General features: G+C 35.6%; 1 protein-coding gene across 3 annotated transcripts in view; it reads left to right on the forward strand.

Annotated features, from left to right (window-relative positions):
- lifra (LIF receptor subunit alpha a) overlaps positions 1-23,751 on the forward strand; it is a 138,768-nt gene that overhangs the window by 96,840 nt on the left and 18,177 nt on the right. For all 3 annotated transcript variants that reach the window (XM_039750645.1, XM_039750647.1, XM_039750646.1), the window contains exons 7-14: positions 1,607-1,879; positions 2,038-2,164; positions 4,349-4,512; positions 8,225-8,367; positions 15,591-15,759; positions 18,444-18,520; positions 22,151-22,367; positions 23,496-23,678. In XM_039750645.1, the coding sequence (XP_039606579.1) occupies positions 1,607-1,879; positions 2,038-2,164; positions 4,349-4,512; positions 8,225-8,367; positions 15,591-15,759; positions 18,444-18,520; positions 22,151-22,367; positions 23,496-23,678 (1,353 nt within the window). The remainder of the gene's footprint in view (positions 1-1,606; positions 1,880-2,037; positions 2,165-4,348; positions 4,513-8,224; positions 8,368-15,590; positions 15,760-18,443; positions 18,521-22,150; positions 22,368-23,495; positions 23,679-23,751) is intronic.

Here is a 23,751-nt window from a genome sequence, read left to right on the forward strand (position 1 = left end):
TCTGCGCTGATATCTGGATTGTTGCTGGTTCAAAACTCTGTTACTGCCAAAAGAGATCCTACTCTGCTGGGCCCTTGAGCAAGACTCTTAACCTGCAATTGCTCAAGTGGGCACTGTACAATGGCTGACCCTGTGCCCTGACCCCAAGGGGTGTGCAAAAACTAACAAGTTTCTAATACAAGAAATTGTATAAGGTGAAATAAAGTAAAAAGAACAAATACATTTACCCAAAGGCAGTTACTCCCTGAAAGAATGTTTACATGAAATTTCCAACTATTTCACATTTATTCTATTAAATATGAATATAGCATTATTGTCTGATCAGGACTTGTTGATGGCAAGATGGGCCGAATATTGCAGTGATATTTGTCTTAGAACAGATACCAAATACAGCAGGAAGTAAAAAAAAAATACCATGCTTTAATACTACTTGTATGTAACATTATCTACAGTGGGTAATCAGGATAATTTTCTTATTGTATACTATAGGATTGTAGCACACTGTGTACTATAGGATTATACCAGAATATTCTGAGCAAGGAATTGTTATGAATATGATTAAACATTTTAATTTCTCCTTCACTGCTTCAGACCTTGCATGCAAAATTTTGTAACAGTTTGGTTGTTTATTATAACACTGATGTTTCCTCTGCAGTTATTGACATCATTAAGTTTAATACCATCTGAATATAGTACAGTATATCACATTATTTATTTGCTTCATATGACTAACATTATCCAAAGCTGAAATGTAATAATAAAAAAAATAATCATTTCAAAAACCTAATTTCTTATTTATGTAATAGAAACACTGCCTTGTCAAACTATGTAGCTTTAAATTGGAATTGTGATCTGAGTTAATTTCACTTAGACTTTTTGAGGATGAAGACTATCTCAACAAAAATTGTAATACACATTGTATTAAAGTGGTATGTTCTATTTTTATCTTTCTATTGTGGCCACCAGGGGGTGCTCCAGCTCCGCAAACACACAACACAAAGGCTCAGACACAGGTAAAAAAGCACAAATACTCGTTATTTTGGGGAACTCTTCATTCATGTGATTCCCACACCACAATTACATTTGAGCACAATAATAAGCTCCAAGCAAACCTGTCTTTCCTCGTCACTGCCTTTTCAGCTCCTCCCAGCAAGCTTTCTCCTCTGTATTTTCTACTTTGGCTGTCGGAGCTGAGGCAGCTGTCTCCTTTTATGTAACACCCGGGAGTACTTCCCGTGTCCTGTAAGCATGGTCTTTCACCTCACCCAGAATCAGGATTCCACAGTCCCAGCAGCACCCCCTGGCTGCCCCCTTGGAAACCCAACAGGGCTAAGTTTACATCTACAAACTCCAAAGTCCCACAGTGCTAAACACTGTGCCACCATTCTGCCTGTTACACATAAGGTTCTGCAAGATTTTTGGAAATGCGGATTCATGTAATTCAAGTGTGGGTATCTTCATTGTCTTCTTGGGGGTCAAAATTAATAACTGATGAGCATACTAAAATATAACTGCTTTCATTATGTAAAGAATTTTGTTACTTGTTTTGGTCACTACTATGTAGATTTGTTTCTTATAATGTTGTATCGTTTGTTGCTCACTGTAGGAGCAGATAAACAACAGCGCTCTGAGATTTTGGTGCTTCCATTAGACTCGGTTACACCTGTGGGTTCCAATATGACTTTCTGCTGCATAGTTCCAAGTGGTTATTCTATTACAAGCATTATGTATGGGAGTGAAAAACTTCCTCTGATTGACCTTGGCAGCCGCAGTAAAGCCATCATCAAATACAATCAACCATTTTCTAGCAGCAGTGGAGCAAATATCATCTGCAATGCTGATCCAAATGAATCTGATGGAACAGTCATCTTTGTTGGCTGTAAGTATCAAATGAATCCAGTAATAAAGAAAATACTTTTAGGGTGTAGTGAGTTAAGAGAACACCTGTACAATCATGTGAGCAGGTGTTCACTTTAAAGTCATTAACAAAAGATACTGATATGAAAAGGCAGATTCAATGAATTTTACTCTTTTCAGATCCACCCGATGATCATCAGCTGACATGTGAAACACGGGACTTGAAGACAATTAATTGTATGTGGAATAAAGGTCGACCAACGCATTTGCTTGGCTTAAGAAGAACAGTATATGAAATTATAGAACGGTAATGCTGTTCCTTACATACTTCTGATGATTTACTGATGTCTTAAAAAAAGCTTCTGATTCAACTTATTTTGTAATCCTCTATATTCCGTACATTTAAAACTGTAACCCCAATCATTATTTTGTTGGTATTGAAAGAGTGCAAGATATAAAAATGTATTCCTTGGGTATACTGTAGTTAGCTGGTATGTTTGTTTTGGAAATTAATTTAAACCCAAACCAACTGCTAGAATGAAACATCATAATTATATGGGCACATACAAAAAAAAATGTTTTTTAACTTCTTCAGGTAGCACAGTGGTAGTGCTGGTGCTTCACAACAAGGAAGCTGGGGATCAAATGCCAGGTTTTCCTTTGTAGACTTTGCCTGTTCTGTCTGTGCCCATGTGGGTTTTATCTAAGTGTTCTGGTTTTCTCCCATAAATATGCAGTTTAGGTGGATTGGTGATGCTAAATTGGCCGTAGTATGTTTGTGTGTTTGTTGTAAGGTTGGCACACTGTCCAGGAATTGTACCTGTCATTCACCTGATGCTTGCAGGAATAAGTGGTTTTAGAGAATAGATGACTTGATCTTCTTGAGGTGATGGACTTTTACTGTTTTTCTGTTTTTAAGTTCATTTGTCCATCTGTCATTTGAAACTGTTTAGTCCACTTTAAAGTCATGAGCTAAAGAGTAACTTAAAAGACTGTCTCTGATGAGGCACTGGTTCAGTGCCAACTGCACTTATATATCCTCATAAACAACTCACCTATTCACTCACAGTAGGCCAAAAAAAGAATTGTCAGTTGATCAAATCTTACACCTGTGGCCTGGGGTTGCCATGAGGTTACCATGTGTGTTATCAAAGGTGACTAAAGGAGGCTGGCACCAGGAAAGGCATCCATCTTTGAGCAGGGGAAATGGCCAACCCAGTTGAACCCAGAAAATGGTTTACAAATGAGAGAGAAAGAGACAGAGAGAGAGAATTAATTAAAGCTCATCAGGAAAAATATACACAGACATGAAGAGAAAACCTGAGCAGACAGGGGCTGAGTGATGATTTAAACCCAGTCCCATGGAGTTGTATGGCAGCAGCATTAAACACTGGGCCACACTGCTTCACATTTTAGGTTTGTTTTTAAAGTAGCCTATTATGAGTATAAAATAATTATTATAAATTTATAATGTAACATTTCCACTTGACACCTTAATAATTATCATGTTAATTTATGTATAATTGATAAGCAGCAGTTATATAATTTTACTAGTCCATCTGTTTCACAGCAATAGTGTTAATGTTGGTTCTGGAATTTTGTTCCAGCAGTACTTAATAAAGCTAGGGTCAGTTCAAGCACAGCTGGTCATAGGTGGTTTTCCATTGTGACTCTTTCAACATCCCATTGTTAAAAAAAAAAGACATTTTTTTCTTTATTTCTTTCTCAGTTTAATTTTCTTTTCTTATAATTAGTCTTTCACTATTTCACTATCCCCGTTCACAATAGTTTGTCCATGCTACAAGTCCTATGCATGTATATGCCCCACCAAATATGTTTCCTAGAAAAATATATAAATTAGCAGTTCTATAATCTGATTTCACATATATGTATTTTGTCTCAGAACTGTTTCTTAAAAAAACTGCCTTTTTTTACCAGCTGACCCAGGGTGCAAAATAGCAGTCACCCCTAAGTGTGATGCTGGTCCAGTTCACATGTTGTTTGTTTATTTTATTTTTTATTTTAATTTATATATATATATATATATATATATATATATATATATATATATATTAATATATATATATATATATATATATATATATATATATATATATATATATATATATATTTAATATATATATATATATATTTAATATATATATATTTAATATATATATATATATATATATATATATATATAATGCATGGTATGTGAATAGGGTACTGGTGAAGATGATATATCTGAACAAGTAGTATAAATGATCTGAATCAGATTAGATTCACATAAATAATTAGAATTCCATCCACTGTGCTTTACAGATTTGGGTAATACAGTAAAATACAGTTAGTTTTTTCCATAGCTAGATGTTTTGATGAAATTATTAACAAGCTCCTTTCGTGGGAGATGGTAGAATGTTTTAAGATAAGGAGTAGTGGAAAGTTTTGTGCGAGATTCTATTTAAAAATAGACATTTCCATTCTTTTTCAGGATTTCTGGTAATAGTACAAGTTGCCATTCGGCTTTAAATGGTCAAACAAACACATGTCTCCTTATGGCATTAACTGATCAGAATCATTATAAGTTTCTGTTAAAAGCAAAGAACCAGTTGGGAGAATCAGAGGCCACTGATGAGATGATTTTGGAACAAAGAGGTAAGCTGCTGTTTAAAAATATTCCTTAGTTTGATGTGAGGACGAGCAGGATGTGATTATTTACCTTGTTATGCTTGACATGATGGTTCACCCAGGTAACAATAGGATATTTGACCCTTCTATCCATCTATAGATTTTATCTCCCAGTTGGTTTAGGAGCATCTGGGAATTCCCCAGCAGAGGCTGGAAGAAGTTGGAAAAGATTAAGTATCCTGTCTGTTGAGCCTGGCATGTTGCTGCCACAGCCTACATTAGATTAAGCAGATTGAAAATAAAATAATGAATCTATCTAGCTATTTGTATACCCTGTTTGTTTTCTTCCAGACTCAATGAACTTTTTCTGTTTCATTGGTTGATCATTTACATATTTTGTATAGAATCACACATTTGATAACAAAAGTACCTGATTGATAACCTTAATCCTCGTGTTTTGAATTGCAAACATTTTTTCTGTCATTAGTTAAGTAATGAATTTACATTATGAAGACAAAAGAAGAGATTGCAGCAGCAGCTCAAGCTTTCCTTATTAATTTTTTTTATTGTGTTGATTTTTTTTTTCACTGTTTTACATTGTGCCGAAGATCCTTTAGGACTCTAAACTGGCCAGAGTATGTGTGTGTGAGATGGGTTATAAAATTATAAAATACATGACTGGAGTGGTGGAGAATATTCAGCTTTTCCAGTTTCTTCCATCTTTTTCTGGGTCGACTGCTTTTTTCCAGAACAGTGAAGAAAAGTCATGCTGGACATGGTCATAAGCCCTAACTATACTTGTAATTCATCATTAGGCCAGTGCCCTTAACGATGTTATTTTTCCATAAAAGCAAGTACTATTCAGGGCAAAACCAATCAAAACAATTGAAGCAGCTGATTAAAAATAGAGTGTAATGCAAAAAAAAAATCAATTACTGGATTTTTCTCTACATGAAAACACAGACAACCAGTGTCGCCAGCTTTAGGTTCAAGTTGTTACTACTAGTTTGTTTTCCATATACTGTACAGAGTAGGAACTAGGTGAGCAGCAGAAATCCACATGTAATTCCAAGAATTTTTTTTTTCAGTTTGAAAGGCTGTCAAAATTAAACAAAGCATCAGACATTATGAATATGGCATTTGATGAGATGGGGGAGACACCAGTTCATATATGTGTTGGCAAAATGTTGGCTGCGCTCTGGGATTAACTCTGGTTTGAAAATATTAGAGCTTGTTCTTGCTTTCTTGTTGTTAAATTATAGTTTACTGAACAAATTCTTTCTTGTGACTCCATTCAATAAAGATTGAATTTGTCTGCTACTACCATAAAATGTTTAGGGCAGTATCAAGGCACAACATAAACACCCTCTGTTGCTTTACAATTCTTAGTAGAAGAAGAAGAAAAATATTTTTTGGAGTCTGTTGACAGGACAGGCATCAGCTCCTTGCTATTACTGCATTTGGATTAAGCAGAATGAACATCCATGGATGGATTGAAAGCTCAAAAATTTAGATTCCATACATTACATATTCAGAGCTCTAGCAGCCCTGTTCCAAAAAAATTATACAAGACAAAATTTAATCAATTGATTGGCATCATCCTGCTTACAAATAAAGTGATACTAAAAATGTCAAGATAAAAACAATTGTCTTGATGAGGATGTTTAGTCAAATAATGCATTTTATGGGGAGGCACAAGAAAAAGCTTTGCCAGGGTTATAGAGTAGATAGGCAAATGACTAATACATAGATTAATGGAATGATTAAACAAATACAGCATTGTGCCCAATCCCCCCCATTAGTGCTGTCATTAAAACTAAGATGAACATACAAGTACGAGATTTATAAGACAAGCCACAAAAAGCATCAAAAGCTCTATAGAGGCCAGCGGCTGAATGAAAGCGCAGTAGGCATTAACTACAAACTAACATGCTTATTCATAAATAGTGGATTCAATAACTGGAAAATAAAAATAAAATAAAAATCATGATGTTAATAAAAATCTTAAAGTAAGTTTTGGAAAAGAAAAGCACTAAACTATTCCCATGTAACATGCGTAAATACTTGTTAAATTCTAGATTACCAAAAGATTATGAAACCTAGTTTTGTAATTTCCATAAAGTTTAGAAACTGGGCAATAAAAACCTGCTTTATTAGTCTAGGTGTCCAATTAAAAACAGAAGTTGGATGGAACAAAAAACTGGCAGCTATGGGGAGCCCTCAGAACTGAGTTTGAAAACCACATGGCTACAAATTAGGAAAGCTCTGATGAGACTAAAATACATTATACAAAATAAATTTGCTAATGCTCCACAGTAAACATTGGTGAAGTGAAGCATGGAGATGGTGCTGTCATGTCAGAGCGCAAGTTGATTCTGTGAGAAAACCTGTTTTAGTGTTCAAAGCAACTGAAATTGGAATGTAAAACATAATTCTGTAGAAAGACATTTTGGGTGAATTGGGGGAAAGTAAAGTTTGAATAAAGAAATAAATAAAAAGGCAGCTTTCCCTGAGAGCTCTAAAGTTCTATTCACATCTTCACAATGATTAACACATCTTAAATTTTATTCTTCATACAGAATGCAAAAATTATTTGATTGCAAATTATCCACCAAGGGAATGGACAAAACCACTTGACGTATTGCAGTAGACACTTGTCTTACATAATTGCAGTACCATTTTTCAGTTTCTGAGTTTTCATGCATTTTTTAATTCCTATATTCATATTTTTCCTCAAACATGCTGATTCAAATACAGGTTTGCTGAAAAGCTAGAGCATATGTCGGCATCATGGAGATCAAACAAGGAGTGAAACCTGGATGAGGCGCTAGTATATATGAGGGCATGCTTACTCCCACATCCATACTGGTCCAATTTAGAGATGCCAGTCCATATGTATGTATTATGGAGATAAGGGAATGCTGGAGTACTCAGACAATAACATATGGATATGGTGAGAATGTGCACAATCTGCACAGACAATGTCCAGGTTGCCCCTCTGAAGCTATGAGACAGAAGAACTAACTCATTTTTCAATTACACTTATTTTTCTTTAAAACTTTGGCTATTTATTCCACTAGTCAACAGATTAGTGCAATATAGGATAAAAATCCTACTATATTATTTTTAATTCAACAAGGAACGTTTTTGATAGGTTTGGAATTTTTTTGAGGCACCAAATTTATATGCATAATTTGTGCTATTCATTGTAACAATAATCTGTGTTTAAGTCAGACTTGTACATATTTTCAAATAGTATTTTTAATTGCGACCGTTTATGAATTAGGTACATTTATCAAATTGAAGCCTTTCAAAAGTTTTAGCATGTAATACTATGCACATCACAACATCTTTGCTTTTGTAAATGTTCTTATTTTACTTTAAAAGTTTAAACTGGATTTCTGCACTGTCCCATATCTAAACTGTTTTTCGAAGGGTTATTAGAAAACATCTTGGTAATGATGTTGTACAGAAGAATTGTTGCATTTTTTTATAGTGCTGATTTAGAAAAGACTCTGTAAAGATGAATAAAAAGATGAAATAATTCATTTGCTAGCTTCATAAATACCAGCTTTGAACTGACACTTAAGGTTATCTATTTTTTCTGTGGACTATTGCAACCATGTCTTATACTGGATTGAGCTTATAATGGAACACCATACTTTTTGACTGAATTTAATCCTTCATGTTCTAATTAAAGAAATCAACCAATTATTTCTTTTTATCTTCTGTTTCTCAGTTTGTCCAAAAGAGTTTAAGTCTGTGGATATCATGTTTGTCAGTTCAAGAGATGCCAGGGTGTCCTTGTCCTGGGAAGACAGCTTTGAAAAAATCACACTCTTGTGTCAAGTCCAGCTACAGACAATTGATAGCTTGGACGTGGTAAGTGCTATTATTATCTTGCCTTACACCTGATCTGTGCTGACTGATTTATGTAATATTTATTTTATTTGTACTTCATAATGTCAGTAGTAAGGCTGAAAACATTGTGTCAGCTGCAAAGAATTCCCCCTTACATAATTAGATTAAATGAATTGGGTAATAAAATGTCAAAGGATGAAAAAAAATAAGTTCAAAGTTTGGTAGCTTAAATCTCCCTTAATATTGATCCAAGACATGTGCAATTTCAGTTCCATGGGTTACTAATATGACAAATTCAGCATGCCAAGTTTTGTTAAAATCTGTGATGATGAGGTCCAAAAGTTTGATGATTTGAAATGGAATTACCCAATTGGGACTTAGCATTGCATTCAGGTTACATCTTACCTTCTTGCAAGGGAAAACCTGAGTCGTTAATTCTTCTGCTTGGGCTTGCTCGTGCTCTCTAGCTCTTGTTTTTGAATTAGTTTGGTGTCGTCATTCAGCATGGATAGTAGGATAGGAAATCGGGCAGCAGGTCACAAGTACGGTGTTCCAGAGTCATGTGTTCAAGACTGGAGACGGAAGAAAGAAAATCTTTCGTCATGCAAAAAAAAAAAAAAAACGAAGGACATTTCACAGAAAACATGCCATAAACGCTTCCTATACAATCACAACATGCGTTATACACGAAGCAAAACAATTTTTGCGATTTTGTTTGTAAAAATTAGGGTGCGTGTTTTAGTCTTATTAAATTATAACTGCTTTCATTATTTTTAAGCAAATGTTTTAAAAGACATACTGGTGTCAAAGATAATGCATAAGTTTCACACTGAGTCAGTAAAACTATTATTTATGTAAACTAAATTAAAAAGTAACAATATCTTTTCGGTTTGTGTCATCCTCTCTAATAAATTGTTTTTTTTTTTTTTTCAGTGTTTAAAAACAAATAGTTAACACTCATCCACAGTTTGAATTCAGTGACACAATTAAGAATACTATAAGAGAAGCATCATTTGGTCTAAAAGAAAAATATAGCTGCTTATCATCTACAAACAAAGGAAAATTAATATTTTGTTTTTTAATATTCTAATGATAGCATGTAAAGTGAAAACAGTAAATATACTGAGACCTGTGGCATATCATATTTAACTTGAACATATCCTTCTATATAAAAGCGGTCGGGATTGTCCTTCAATCCCGTGAGTGCTACGCAGGCGCGGAGTTTCACACACGCCCCGTCCATTTTGCAATGCACGGTGGGATTTGTAGTTTCGTTTTTCCAGGTAAAAGATGGTTTTCTACTCCAGACCGTGTGATATCTTCTTCTTCTTTCTTACTATATTAAAGCGGTCGGGATTGTCCTTCCGTCCCGTGAGTGGAAAGCGTAGCTGTATTCCGCTTATCACAGACTTACTACTTGCAGCTTGCGGTACGAAGCGACATGATGTGAGCAGAGTTCTGGTGCTCCCATCATTCCCTTGCTTTTGTGCACGATGCGCTGGAAAAATAGACAAAATTATGTCTCTGGAAATAATTAATGTTGATGGAGTACAAATGCCTCACCGTGTAGTAAATATCAGGGGGGGTTCAAAAGGGCGACCTCAATATAGAAAAAAAGTTTAAATTTCATCACAAAAATAACAAACTACGAGTATTAAAGTAATACTGCTCAAATGCTGTATAACTAAATTAATGAGTTTGTATAAAATATCAAATTGATCTACATATTGAATTGCCTTAAGAAGTGGTCAACTTAAAAGTCGGTCGCCTTAAAAGGCGGGTGAGCCTAGTAATAGTATATTATCAGCACATCTCTGTGCATACTGAAATTGATTTGACAAAATATGAACTAAACTATGCAAGAATGGTGCTTGAGAACCCAAAGTGATTTTTGTAACAGAACAAAGTAGTCAATTGTATTAATTGCTATGGAATTTCCTATGTTGAAAGATATTAGAATATCATTCGAAACACAAAGTAGCATTGTTCAGAAAACCTATAGCTTGGTTGCTTTACACTTGCATTTGGGTGTTCCGTATTTTACTTTAAGGGTGCATGTATTTTCCTTAAACCAAGGGAGAATTTCTGTGTGCTTTAGTCACGTTTGTTTTAAGGGAAGCTACTCTATTTATTTCCTCTTTCACAGATACATTATAACGTCAGATGATCTGTATTATTTTCCATAATTACATTTGAGTTTCTAAAAATATCTAAAAACTTTTAGGCAGAGTTACAGTCTAGATGTTGCACTATCCTTGGAGGATCTGGACCTTTAAATAGTGTAGATTAAACATTTCTAACAAAAGGCTAAAATAAATGTGAATTAAAAATTAATTGATAGTTTACTCTGCATAGAAGGCTTTCTCACAGCTTCATAATCCTGGGTTTAAATTGTAACCAAGTCACTCTGTGTTCTCCCCATGTCTGTGTGGTCTTCAGACACTCTAACTTTCCTTCCACATACCAGAAATGGGCCTAATCGTCAAGTTTCTTATTTACTTATCCAGCAGAAAGTCATAGGGGGCTGATGCTTATACTGGAGCTAGGAGCGAAGGCAGAAACTAGCCCTGGATAGGATGCTAGTCGATCTCAGGGCACATAAAGACGTTGAGTTAGTTTAAGTAGCGACTCCGAATTGTCTCTCTGTGGATGTGTGGTGTGCCCTTCAGTGAACTATTATCTACTCAAGGATTGGCTCATGCTTTTGAGAAGCTCTGGACCAGTCAGTACTAAACTAAATTGCAGTAAGTTGATTTGGGGTACATGGATGGAAAATATAAATGATATTGCAAAGTAAGATTTCAGTTATTTACTTTTTTTGGTTTATTAACCTTTAATTACAAATCCCTTATTTTGAAATGTTTTTCACTTGCACATATTTACTTTCACAAAATTAATTTTTCTAAGTTCTTGTTTAAAGCTTTTTCCTTGTGTCTGATTCTGCTGTGGTTAGGTTCTGTCACACTTAACCACAGAATAAATGAATTTATTTTTCAGATGCATTTAATTCTGCTGTCATTTAAATTTCTTATTTTTAAGGGCATGGTATCTTCTCAGAGTTCCTTGCAACTTTTTAGTGATTTTGTTTTTGTTATAATCCTCTCATGTGGCATACTGAAATAAACAATCATTCATTTTTGCGTATATTTTTTCTGGTGAAGGTTGCAGTTAGCAGAACAGACTACATGTTATTGGTATAGATAACAATGTTTCACCTAAGTAAATAATGCTGATTGATGTTGACCAGCTGACTGTTGTTTGATCTACAGTAACCTTGGAAAAAAAGTGTTAGATTTAAAGTACAATGATTTGTTAATTTAAATCAACGTCCAAGGAGTCAAAAAGGTCAATAAACCATTTAACCTTCACTGCAGTTATTTTTGAAGAGCTGTATCACATTTAAAAAAAAATACTTTGGGGGTTGTTATTTAGATCTTTAAAGGAGATTGCTCTTTTTGAAATATAGGTCTAAAATATATTATGTTCAAATTAACATACTTTTATATCCCACAAATCATTTATATGCTATCATGTGAATAACTCAGACTGACTGCTTGTATCAGCCAAATATACTTCCAAAATCACAGGCAGGAATGTGGTTTAAATGGATGTATTAAACAGTCTTCTGTATATCAATAATCAAATGCACTAAGCATTGTACGTTTCCATATTTAAAATAATATTTACATCTAAACAGGTGAAAATTATATATAGCAGACATTGAAAAAGACAAAAATAATGCAAATGACCAATTGGTGCTGATCCACGAGTGTGTTTTAAGGATGTGTGGATGAGTCAGTTGAAATGTTGTTTCTGTTGACTGATGATGTCCACCAAAGAAAGAGTGGTTAATTGTTTGTACACTTCGAAAAGTGAATTACCATTAAAAGACTGGGAAGATGTGCTTATGCGCCATACAGTACAAGTGGATAAGCAATACAGTGGCCTCACCCTGAAGTTGTCAGTGACAAAAAACCCTGGACTTTGTTTGATAAAATTGAATTTCTTCTGTGATATGAAATCACTTTAAAGCACTCTAATGTACAGACAACCTGATTTATGTTTGGATGTTTCTCTCAAGCTAGTGAGGCAGCAGTTTAACACTAGAATTACCAAAAAAACTCGTAGATCCGTCCCACCTTAAATTGCTTCTTAAATCCATTCGCACCTATCCGCCAGCGTCTTTTATCTTCTAAATATGGCGATAAAGACAAGCTGCAAGCAGCCGGCTATTCCATCCCCCCACTGACTTAGAATGTGCACGAATTTCTCCCAGCTCATGCCTTGATTGATTATCTGGGAGTGAAGTGGAGTTTTAGAGTGGAAATAATAGATCATTGCCATACAGTACAAGTGGATAAGCAATACAGTGGCCTCACCCTGAAGTTGTCAGTGACAAAAAACCCTGGACTTTGTTTGATAAAATTGAATTTCTTCTGTGATATGAAATCACTTTAAAGCACTCTAATGTACAGACAACCTGATTTATGTTTGGATGTTTCTCTCAAGCTAGTGAGGCAGCAGTTTAACACTAGAATTACCAAAAACTCGTAGATCCGTCCCACCTTAAATTGCTTCTTAAATCCATTCGCACCTATCCGCCAGCGTCTTTTATCTTCTAAATATGGCGATAAAGACAAGCTGCAAGCAGCCGGCTATTCCATCCCCCCACTGACTTAGAATGTGCACGAATTTCTCCCAGCTCATGCCTTGATTGATTATCTGGGAGTGAAGTGGAGTTTTAGAGTGGAAATAATAGATCATTATTTGGAACACACGCATTTCATGTGTGTTCCGTTTCTACAGTAATCTGTGTAAACACATTTTTAAAACAGAAATTTTTTCATATTCTAGTAGTAAATGACAAAATGTAGACATAAACTATATAATGAACCTATATAGTAGGTTTTATTATATAGTTTATGCCTACTATAAACCTGAAGTCCAAATATCAAAGAAACACTTTCACAAAAGGTACAAATATAACAGAACAAGTGCGCTTTTATTTAAAACTATAACTGAAAAAAAAGCCTTGTTAGCATGCCACATTGACAGACATTTACCACAACTGCCGTGGTGGCATAAAGGTATCAACTCCTGACTGGTAATCTAAAGGTCACGAGGTCGATCCCACACGATTCCATTTTGAGAAGTGAACTGCTCTTATTCTTACTATTTTACAATAAAAACTTACATTTGATTTCAGTCTGTAACCACCCGTGTAAGTTATGATACAGTACTTGTAAAGGTTAGCTTTGTTTTTTTTTTTTATTCACTTATCATTTTCTCAGTCGCGTTCAGGATCCTTACCTTCCCCCCTCCCCATCTGACACTGCTGTTTTCACATAAATACATACATACATACATACTACTGCAACCCCCCCACCCAAGGGATCTGACACACAAACGCTGGCAAATTTCCCTTCTTCATATCTCACTGTCACTTGATTTTTTTTTTTTTTATTAAATTTTATTAAGTGTTCCTGCTTACGCTGAATTAGTATGCACCTTATGGTCTATGATGTCAAAACCGCACTGACAAAAAAAAAAAAGAGACATAGGTATATATATATGATATTTGGACTTATTCATTTTATGTATGACATGTATGGCATTTCTAAAAGTTTGCTTTTTTTCAGTCTGATTCTCTCAGTCATGTTCTCCCTCACCCCCCTTCTGATCTGACTCTAACAGCGCCAGTATAAATTCACACCCGATCTGATGGTGTTCGTTTTCAAATAATGTTGCATTACTGCGACAGTGTTTTTTGATTGGTACTATTCACGTCATAAAATGATTTCTTCAAAATGTCACAAACTGTATATTGGCTCTTATTCAGTGCGCTTATTTAGTGTGCGCAAGAACATGCAGGTGGCCAGTTTCTGTGTGCTACAACATGCTGGCAGTGATCAACACACATTTTAAAAAAAGAAAGAGACAAATATATGTGACATTTTGAAGAAATCATTTAATGGCTCGATTTACCTTTATTTATTTACTTACTTCCTACAGCCTGAAGTCACAAGTAGTGTGCAGAGGGCATGCTAAAAAAATATGTGTAATGCCACTAAAAGTGCCTGCTGACACTTTCGTACACAAGCAATGGTACAAGAATGCAGTTAGACTTTTTTTGGGGCACATACACCGTCCAGGTCTAAACACTAGCGTGTAGAGTCGCTTGCGTTCTACATCAGAGCATTGCTTTTGAATGTTATTTGCCTATTTACCTATATTTATTTACTTACTTCCTACAGTGTAAAGTGACAAGTAAAATGCAGAGCTTCCCATATACATATACAAAGTACAACGATGTGCATACTTGCTCTGATGCAGAAGAGAGCTGAGTTTACCTCTGTTATAGCGTGTCTATGTGAAAACAGCAGTGTCAAATGCAGGGGGTGGGGGTGTTTGGGATCATGGCTGAGATAATAAAACTTAATAATAAAAAAAAAACAAAGCTAACCTTTACAAGTATCATAAATTATACTGGCTGGTACAGACTGAAATCAAATGTATGTTTTTATTCTAAAATTGTAAGAATAAGAGCAGTTCACTTCTCAAAAGTCATGCAGGATCGAACTTGCAACCTTTTGATTCCAAGTCAGCAGCTGATACTGTTGCACCACGGAGGCAGTCGTAGTAAATACGTGTCAATGTCGCATGTTAAGGTGGGTTTTTTTTTTCTGCAGTTATATTTTTGAATAAAAGCGCAGTTGTTCTGTTATATTTGTACCTTCTGTGAAAGTGTTTCTTTGATATTTAGACTTTAGGCTTCATACTTTATATAGTTTATGCCTACATTTTGTCATTTACTACTAGAATATGAAAAACGTTTCTGTTTTAAAAATGTGTTTACACAGATTACTGTAGAAATGGAACACACATGAAATGCGTGTGTTCCAAATAACAATCTATTATTTCAACTCTGAAATTCCACTTCACTTCCAGATAAGCAATCAAGGCATGAGCTGGGAGAAGTTCGTGCATGTTCTAAGTCGGTGGGGGGATGGAATAGCTTGCTGTTTGCAGCTTGTCTTTATCGGCACATTTAGAAGACAAAAGATGCTGGCGGAGAGGTGTGAATGGATTTATGAAGAGATTTAAGGTGGGACAGATCTACGAGTCTTTTCGTAGGCTCTGGTAATTCTAGTGTTAAACCAATTATTCTACAGTAGATAAATGAACCCAAAGTAAAGCTTTTAACTATTCCCTAACTTTTGTACTTTTTCATTTTCCATTTATAGCGGAACTATACTTTGGCTGGTCCAGCTGCTGGCCAACGTTTTCTAATTAATTTGGACCATTTGCACCCATTCACGGCATATAACTTTCAAGTCCGGTGCTCATCTGCTGATTATTTTTGGAAATGGAATAACTGGACTCCTGCTATGACTTTTCGAACAAAAGAAGAAGGTTGGTGCAACTAAATCTTCATCTAAAACCAGGCTCAGCAAACTGTTTTAAGTTAGAGGTATTCACACCCTTAAAGTCTAAGGTATAGGTATGGCATGAATAAATCTTTACTTGATGACTCTAGCAGGGGGGAGTTTATAGGTGTTAAGGGTTAATTTCAAGAGAAAACAGACATGATAATGACTGTTATAAATTTAAACTTGTTTACAGTTTGTTTATTTTATTTTTTTGCTACCCAGTTTTTTTCTACTGCTTTGTTGTAGGTTCTGGAAGGCTTTATGTGTCAGGAAGTATTAATCATGAGCATTTTGCCTTAATAATTTAATAAAACATCATGAGCATTTTGCCTTAATAATTTAATAAAACATATTGCATTTGTTTGAAGTCTCAACTGTTGCTAGGAGCTGCCCCTCAGAAGGCACTATGTCACAGAAGTTTGGCTTTATGCAGTAAATGTGTGACATTCATTACAGTGTCTAAGATTCTGGATCCAGCGATCCAACAACTTCAGCAAGGGCCTTCCACAGACCTTTTAAATTTTTGATTCATAGGAATTCTCATTTCAGCTTCTGTAACAGTCTTGCGTCTAGACATTTTTCCACCTCCTCATTCTTTCATGGTTTCAAATTTTGATGTCCATTGCGGCTCACTTTTACGTTATTATGCAGTTATTATGTGGTGTGAGACTTGCCCAGACACCACCAGTCGGAGACCACATATTTATAAAACACACACGTTTATTTCTCCCAAATAAACACAGGATTTAAGTCCTGAACACCACACAATGCACACAGCAATTAATCTCCACCATAATACTCTTCTCTATCATAGTCCTTGGCCGCCTATCTCCTCCTGGGAGCTTTGTCTTGCTCTCATTCCCGACTCGAGCTCTCCGATTGTATGAAGGCGGCCCCTTTTATTCCTGCCCGGATGTGCTCTAGGTGGCTGATGATGACCTTCCTGGCAGCACTTCCTGCACCGGAAGCACTACAGGCGTCCTAGCAGGTTCATCCGCCATCTTGCCTGGTGTGGAGGAAGTAACCATTCTCCTGGTCCCACGAGGCTCGAGGCGCCCCTTGTCGGTGGCCACAGGTCCAAACAGGTCAAAACCTCTTTGCTCCTCACCCATGGTCCTCTCCCAGTCTCGGAAGCAATTTATGTCCCTTTCCGGTCCTTCGAGGCATCCCGGCCAGGTAAGAACCCCAGCCCTCTGCCACAGTGGTTATGCATCTACATTTTGGCAGTAGCATGTACTGTGATTATTGTGTAATTTAGACTGTAGTGGCAGTATGCCTTCCGGTTGTCAGTTTCTGGTAATTGTCATTTTGGCATTACTCATAGTTTTACATTTTGGTTTTGGCTATGGCTTTTCAGTTTAAGGATTCAACCCTCGATTTTCTTAATTGTTTGTACTCATGGTATTGAAGGTCATTGGATTTTTGACTCATAGCAATTCCACTAACAGTTTTGTGTCTAGTTTTGGTTTCAGTATGTTTTTTTTTTAATTAGTGACATGCCATGGTTCAATGTTCAACTTTGTTGCAGGTTTCATGTTCAGGTTTTGTGACTATACATCTTTTGTAACTGACTTCTAGTTGCTCACCTTTTGACTACATCCACAGTTTAGCAATCTGGTTTTGACAATAGTTTCTCTGACTTTCAATATTGACTCTCAGTGCATTTTTCCAAATAGACATACATCTCCCTGTGTAGTTACTTTGTCCCAGTGGATAGTGACTTCCCCTTTTGCCAGCAGACAATTCATGGGGCATGTCTAGAACTAAACAAAAACGCCAACAGTCTATCCAGGCTATCACAATAGGCACAACAGCAATGACTTAGTTGTACATAGTTGTATACATTAAAACTGCTGAGCTATTATTATATACCTTTAAATGAGTATTGTTTTTTTAGATCAGCAGATTCACAAATGCATGTTGTGACCACATGCCCATCTGAAAACTTGCAAATGTCTCAAGCGTTTTTGTCCACAGGAAAAATGAGTAACCCATACAAAGTAATCTAGTACACAAATATATACTGTATATGAATCCTGCCTTTCATAAGGAAAAAAAAAGAAAACTTTTTAGCACAGCGGTTAATGCCTGTCTCATTGCTTAAAAGGTAAATCTGCTCAAATTAGCTTAAAGCTGGCATTAACTGCCAGATTTGTTTGTTCCACTGTTTACTTTTTTCTGTAGACAGATAAATTACAAGTAATCTTCAAAAATTAACAATAGAATATCATTATAAAATCCAGAAAGCTCTATCTGTTTAGTCATTAGTGTATATGGTTCATTTTATAGAATTTAGAATTTCTCCTTTAGTCTGTTTGTAAATCTCTTATTGAGGTGTGATGAATTTGGTTAGTCCATATTCTAGAAGCAAGGGGGCCCTAAGGCATTATTCTAAAGAGTGCGGTATGGGATGCCAGCCCATCACAGGACACATACATGTGAGCAATATGGCCTTAGCTGTTAAGATGAGTCATGGTTTTGGACTTTATGGCAAAATTCATAGATATTCTACCACTTGGCCTAAGGTCTCTGTAGTTTGTTCACTCAGAAATGTGTGCACTTCCAGCTAGGAGAAATATGTAAACCTGAAACACACCTGCATTTTTCTTATATTCCTTTTAAGTATTTTTAAGGATTTAATTTTTATTTTATTTTTCATATTTGTAGCTTCATCAAAAGCACCTGATGTATGGAGAACAATTAAAGATACAGGAAGTGGTATCATTCTAACTGTTGTGTGGAAGGTAAGTTCTTCTGAATGAATTTAGTGACACTGCATTTTGCATGCTTTAGTTGGAAAAGTCCTCTCAGCAACACAATAACAGAAATAAGCACACTGATTAAGAAACTGGGGCATGAAAAAATAAAAAATTAATGCCCCAGAATACTTTTTTGACGATTATTCTTTTATACCCTAGTTTTTCACATGTTGTAGATTTCCTGGGCCTTTATATAAATTAGCAGTTACTCAAGAGGTGTCCCCTCCTTTTGCAAGTACTGTGTCCTCATAATTCACAACTCTTTTCACTTCCAACCTTAAGATCATCCAAATTACTTCTTTAAATACCCAACTTGCACCTTTATACAAATAGAGGATCAGTCAATCAGTTTAGAGTCTCTTAAAGACATCATAAATGCAAAATCTGGTGGTAGGTATGTAATGATGCCTCTAGTTGATGCAACAACCAAACCCATAAACACATAGGCGCTCAGAATGCTGTTTTACATTTTGAATTATTCTTTTGGCTGCAGAGCGCTAGTAACATCTCCGCCCATGCCTAAAGGCCCTGGTATACTAAGCAGCCTTTCCAGCAATTTTCAGTCATACCCTTCATTTATGTAGTCTCGGAGCACTGAGGGCAGTTACAGAGTGCTCTTGTGACAACCATATACTTTGACATCCCTAGCATCTCAGCCATACTAATTAGCTATTCACCACAACAAAAATTCACAATAAGCGCATGCTTGGAAGTATCATACTTACAGCGTGACCAGAAGGAATGAAGGGAAATGGCTATTTTGGATTGCAAAATATTATGACATGTCTACCTGATTTGTTTGTCATTCCACAATATGATAGAAAAAGATGGTTAGAGAATGTGGCTGACCTCTCTGTACCTGAAAACATTCATACACCCACAGGTGCTGTTAGGTAGCATGTTAACTAACTGTCAAAATGCAGAGAGCTTGCAGTACTTTCGAAATTTGAAACAGTTCTGAGAAGTTGTGAGGCAGTCACTTAATATTTCATTCCCTAAATGACTAGGAAATGATTCCTAGCCATTTGATCTGACATACTCAAGGCAATACAATCTAGCAACAGCAGTTGTTACATCTGACATGCCCTCCGACTAAAATTTGTGAAGATTTCTGCTGATGTAAACACTAAAAACATCTTGTGCACACGCGCTTTGACAGTGTCTCTTGATAGTGTGATGATGATCTTGTTGTACTCCTGCTTCAGTTTTTAATTGTAATTATTTTGTTTTTTTATAGTCATATATTTTTGTCATTATAAGGGGGAAATATTTTCACAAATTGCTAAAAAGTACCATATTATTTTCAGTTAAGTATTTATCCCATTCCACCAGTAGACATGTTTGGCAGCAGTTTAAGCTTGCATATGCTTCAAGGCTTCTTTGGCTATATCCTCGCGGTCATTGTCCTGTTACTATGTAAATCTTGCTGAGTTTCTCCTTGTTTCTTTTTTCTTGTTTTTCTTCTATTGAAGCTGGCTTTCATCAAGAAGTTGACTGTTGCTGGCTTTCATCAAGAAGTTGACTGTTGTCTCCTTTTTTTCTCTTAGTTCAGGCATGTCAGGTTATGTCAACTAAAGGTCACGGCATATGACATTCCTGCAACCCGACTTTAATATTTGTTTAATTAGACAGCAAATTACATATTTTACAAGATGTGTTTAAACTGTGCAGCATGATCCAGGTTTTAATAATTTATATCCTCTCTTATGATGGAGAGCAAGCATCAAGTCCATAGAGCAAGAGAAGACACACACTCTATCATTCAACCTGTGGCTCTCAGGATTTTGAGGTGCCTCGGAGGAATTTGTATATAGCTTTTGTATTGTAACACATGTCTTGAAATGCAAGTATTTTTAACAACTGCAAATGTTTATGTAAATTGTAAAAAGTAAACAGGGTGTGATATCAGTGAATATGAGACACATACTGCTGCTAAGACTAATACAAATGTCTCTGCATGTTTGACATGATGATGGTATAGATGTGACAGTGGCACAGTGGTAGCAGTGATGGTTATATGAAGGTTTTCATGTTTGTGAAAACTCCAGGAGGCCCACAAGCATTGTATCAGCAAGGGGAAGAGTGTGTGACACACCATTGCAGAATTTATGTTATGTGAAAACTATTCACCTTCTACAAAGATGTGATGCTTTCTATGGATTTCAGAGTAACAAGTTAATGGTGCATTACTTAGCAGATGATATTGACAGTCATGTTTTTTTTTTTTTTTTTCCTGATTCTAACAACCGCTGTCATGCCCTCCCCATTCTAGATGGAAAAAGTGATCCATGCTTTGGTCCTTGTTACTTATATGCCACCTGTTCTTTATGCCAATTTTAATGCTAGAGGGATCTTTGCTGCTTTTGGTGCAACTTTGTTTTGAGTGTTTTATAGATAACACATAAAATAAAACAACAATTTTCATGATTTTTTGACATTATAAAATTGTAATAGAAGCACACAGTACATGGCTGTTTTTAAATATGCATCAAATTCTAATTTAAAACTCATTCCATAGAAAGCTATCAGGACTGAAAGTCAGAACATAAAGGACCCCACATTTCATGTTGACATGTTTTCTTTGGCTGCAGTGTATGACACTGACAAGGTAAAAATTCAGAAAAGAAAACTTTCAGTCAAAATCGTAAGTGGGACTGATAACCTCCACTGGCCATAGATTGTTTAAATATTCCTATTACATAATTATTGGAGTTAATATGTATTAAAAATACCTGTATTTCAGTTTGCAAGTAAAAAAGTTAATATGATATTTACAAAATTATAAATATAAGTTAAGAAACTGCAAATGTAAAATTGCTAGTTTAGCACAGAATGTTTACAGTGCTCTGAATTTTGTTTAAAGTATAGGTTTTTTTTTTTGTGTTTTAGCAGTTAAAAAAAAAAACTGTAACAAGCCTTTGTCTCGTTACATAACACTATATGACTAAAGGATGCATTACAGGTAGTACCTAAACTAAAGGTTTACCAAATCTTTATGGAGCTAATGAACCTGACAGCAGCTGAAGTAAACCCCAAAAGGATCAACATTACAACTACCTGCAGATATCATAAGAGCTTTCAAACTTGAAACACAGAATTACCACAGCCTCAAATTGAGTGTAAGGTCCAGCAGCTAGTTAGAAATGCACCTATACTCCATCAAAATCTACTAAATAGCCAGGCATGTTATTTCAGATTACTCTGGTTACAGCACCGAAATCTTACCCTGGGTTAATTAAACTTTTTTTCTGAACTTATTGTAGGGGTCTGCAAAGGGTACCAATCCATCATCCTCACACACATACAACATGTTTAAATGAGCAACATGATTCAAGTTTTCCCTGACAAATGATTATTTGCTCTCACGTGTCTCATGCAAACCGTAATACCAACCCCCATCCCCCTTATCTCCTCTGGTTTTTGTTTATTTCCCCCAGCAGCCATTTTTATCCAGATTTCTGATTGCCAGTTTGGTACTTAGTCTTCTTGTGGGCACTTTTTACTCATGGGACAAATTGTTTCTGGCAAACACTTGCCTTCAAATAAGGTCAGAAATGTATTTTACTTGTGCCACTTTTGTATGATTTATATATTTACTTTTTTCTTTCTTTTCAGCCACTTTCAAGGTCTGAGGCCAATGGGATTATTACCAACTATGAAATTACCATCAAGGACCTTTTTAACAACAGAACAGATCAACATATCTCTGTATCTGGTGCCTTAAACACCAGCACTGTGCCTCTTGGCTACAGTAAATATACAGTTTTAGTCACAGCTAGTAACTTAGCTGGTATGTCTCCTACCTCAGAGTTTAGTGTCGCTACACTTACTGGTAAGTGACAGCTTTCTGTTTGAAGCTTCAGTTCTCTTATATTGCATGTGCAGTGTATACATGATTTTTTCCCAAGGTGGCCACAGATGCATAGTGCTAGAACAGTTAAAAAAGCATGTTCATGTCTTGCTTAGTGTACTTCAGTATGCTGTAGGCCTTTCTCCATTGTTGACATGAGCTTTAGTGTACCTGCATGTAGAAGGACTACTACAACTTTCAACCTCCACAGAATATCTCTAGAAATTCTTATGGAGTGATCTATAAATAAATTTGTCCAACTGCTGTAAGCAAGTCAAAGTCGAGATTTCTGCTCTTAATTTTGGGGAATAATAATAGAAGACATTTCTACTGCCAACTGCCAAAGAACTATACTGTTTATCAAAAGAATTTGGTAGAATTGAATCCTTGTCTCACTTTGTCATTAGTTGCACATGTAGATATTTATATAACATGGGATGACTGCCTAATGACAGGGATGGTTATTAATCCAATAAAGTGGCCAGCGCACATATTGATTGTAAAAATGTCAGGTGGCAGGCTTCTCACGTGATGATTGACAATAATGCCAAAAGGACTTGTCAAGTCATGATTGTGCACAATCGAAAACATGATACTTTTTAAAAATAGATTTAGTTGACCTTATGCCACAAACATTGTGTTCTGTGAATTGCTTTGATCAAATGTATGGTTAGTAATATTTTTGCATTCTTGTACGTACCAGCATGGCTTCTTATTTTGAAAGGGTATACATTACTGGTACTCCTCTAACACTGTAAATACCACATTTGATTTAGTAAATATATTGTATCTAATTTGGATTTACATGGCTTTTAAGACTGAAAGTTATCTTTAATTAGTCTCTTTCTGGCATACTAAAACAATTCTGAAAAATGATTAATAGATGCATAGATATCCCTGCATGTCTACCACAGTTTAAAACAAGTACAGAACTCTTGCTCTAAAGAGTTATAACCATTCCAGGATCTGTGTTATTAATTTCTTATTTAAAGCATGTGTCCTTTAATGAAAGCAACATGTCCATTCCTCCTTTATTTAGTTCAAAATGTCACTGAGATAAGGCTCTAAGTTTAAGTTCTAAATGTATTCTTTTGTGTTTTGATTTTGCAGATTTTGATAACATACTATCAATAGTATATAACAGGGGTGGATATTTTAATCTATCTTGGCCTCAATCCAACAATGTGACTTGTGGGTATGTAGTGGAATGGTATGCCTTCATGGACCAGCAAATGTACAATTTACAGTGGATGAAATTTCCATCAAATCTATCAGAAGCAAAGATTGCATCAGGTGAGTTGCTTTTTTTTCAGAATGACATAGAGGAATTATATTAAATAAAGATGCAAGCAGAGTGTGGGATTTC

Source organism: Polypterus senegalus, chromosome 4 (genome assembly GCF_016835505.1).
Source record: "Polypterus senegalus isolate Bchr_013 chromosome 4, ASM1683550v1, whole genome shotgun sequence".
NCBI lineage: Eukaryota > Metazoa > Chordata > Cladistia > Polypteriformes > Polypteridae > Polypterus > Polypterus senegalus.